Genomic DNA, 1,092 nt, shown 5'->3' with positions numbered 1-1,092 from the left:
CCATGCCATATTCAAGCACACTATAGAACACACTGGTTGGGAGGTTATAGTAAAGAGAAGTCTCTACTGTTCTCTGATGACATTCTCAAAATTTGTGCTCCTTGGAGTAAGATGGTGGTGTTGACATTCCAAACTAATTCACTTAATAGTCTACCCTATGGATTGATTTGGATACGGTTTGAAGAATTAGGAATGGTTTTTACCGCACACCATACAAGGTTTTATTCAGCATGAATTAGTTTATGTTTTTTAAGGACTGAAGAAGTATAAACTTTTAAAGACTGTTGAGGAAAATATTAAAAAAGAAACTGCCAACTCTCTGTGCTCCAGGTGCTCTCTGCCTGTCAACTCTCTGTCAAGGACTGGACGAACAGGCTTCCCACTCTCCTGCCACTGGCAACTCTCTGGCTAGCCCCAGCCTCCCCACTGCCTGACTGTCCACTCTGTGGTCAACCATAACAACATCCATTTACCTGGTAGGAACAAGACTCTAGAAGCTCATAAATAACCAATCAGATTTATGTATTAATAAATTCTAAATTTAGAAGATGACCATACAATAAATTCAGAACCAATTGATAATGATAAGAGACCTTTATAGGATTTCTCTCCAGCATGAACTGTCATGTGTTGAGTCAGGCTATAAACATTAACAAAGGCTTTGCCACATTCCACACACTAGTATGGATTGTCTTCAGAGTGAATTGCTTGATGTTGTACAAGGCATGAGGATGAGGAAAAGCCCCTAGGACACTGGTCACATATGTGTGGATTTCTCTCTGGTATGAACTGTCTTATGTTTCCTAAGGGATGAGCGATAACGAAAGGCTTTGTGACAATTTTCACACGTGTATGGTTTCTCTCCGGTATGAATTGTTTGATGCTCCTGAAGACTGCCTGAGCATGAAAACCTTTTGTCACATTTTTCACACTTGTAGGGTTTGTCTTCAGAGTGAAGTATTTGATGTCTTTTAAGGCAGGAAGATGAGGAAAGACATTTGCCACACTTTTCACACTTGTAGGGTTTGTCTTCAGAGTGAAGTATTTGATGTCTTTTAAGGCAGGAAGATGAGGAAAGACATTTGCCACACT

At 40.0% G+C, this 1,092-nt stretch overlaps 1 protein-coding gene across 1 annotated transcript in view; it reads right to left on the bottom strand.

Moving 5' to 3' along the window:
• Window positions 1-10: 10 nt before the first annotated feature.
• LOC110288895 (zinc finger protein 58-like) overlaps window positions 11-1,092 on the bottom strand; it is a 10,843-nt gene continuing 9,761 nt past the window's right edge. Inside the window, 2 exon segments of the mRNA XM_021155134.2 lie at window positions 11-768; window positions 770-1,077. Of these exon segments, the coding sequence (XP_021010793.1) occupies window positions 526-768; window positions 770-1,077 (551 nt within the window). The 3' untranslated portion in view covers window positions 11-525.

Source organism: Mus caroli, unplaced genomic scaffold (genome assembly GCF_900094665.2).
Source record: "Mus caroli unplaced genomic scaffold, CAROLI_EIJ_v1.1 scaffold_11581_1, whole genome shotgun sequence".
Lineage (NCBI taxonomy): Eukaryota > Metazoa > Chordata > Mammalia > Rodentia > Muridae > Mus > Mus caroli.
This window is presented reverse-complemented; position numbering and strand designations above follow the sequence as displayed.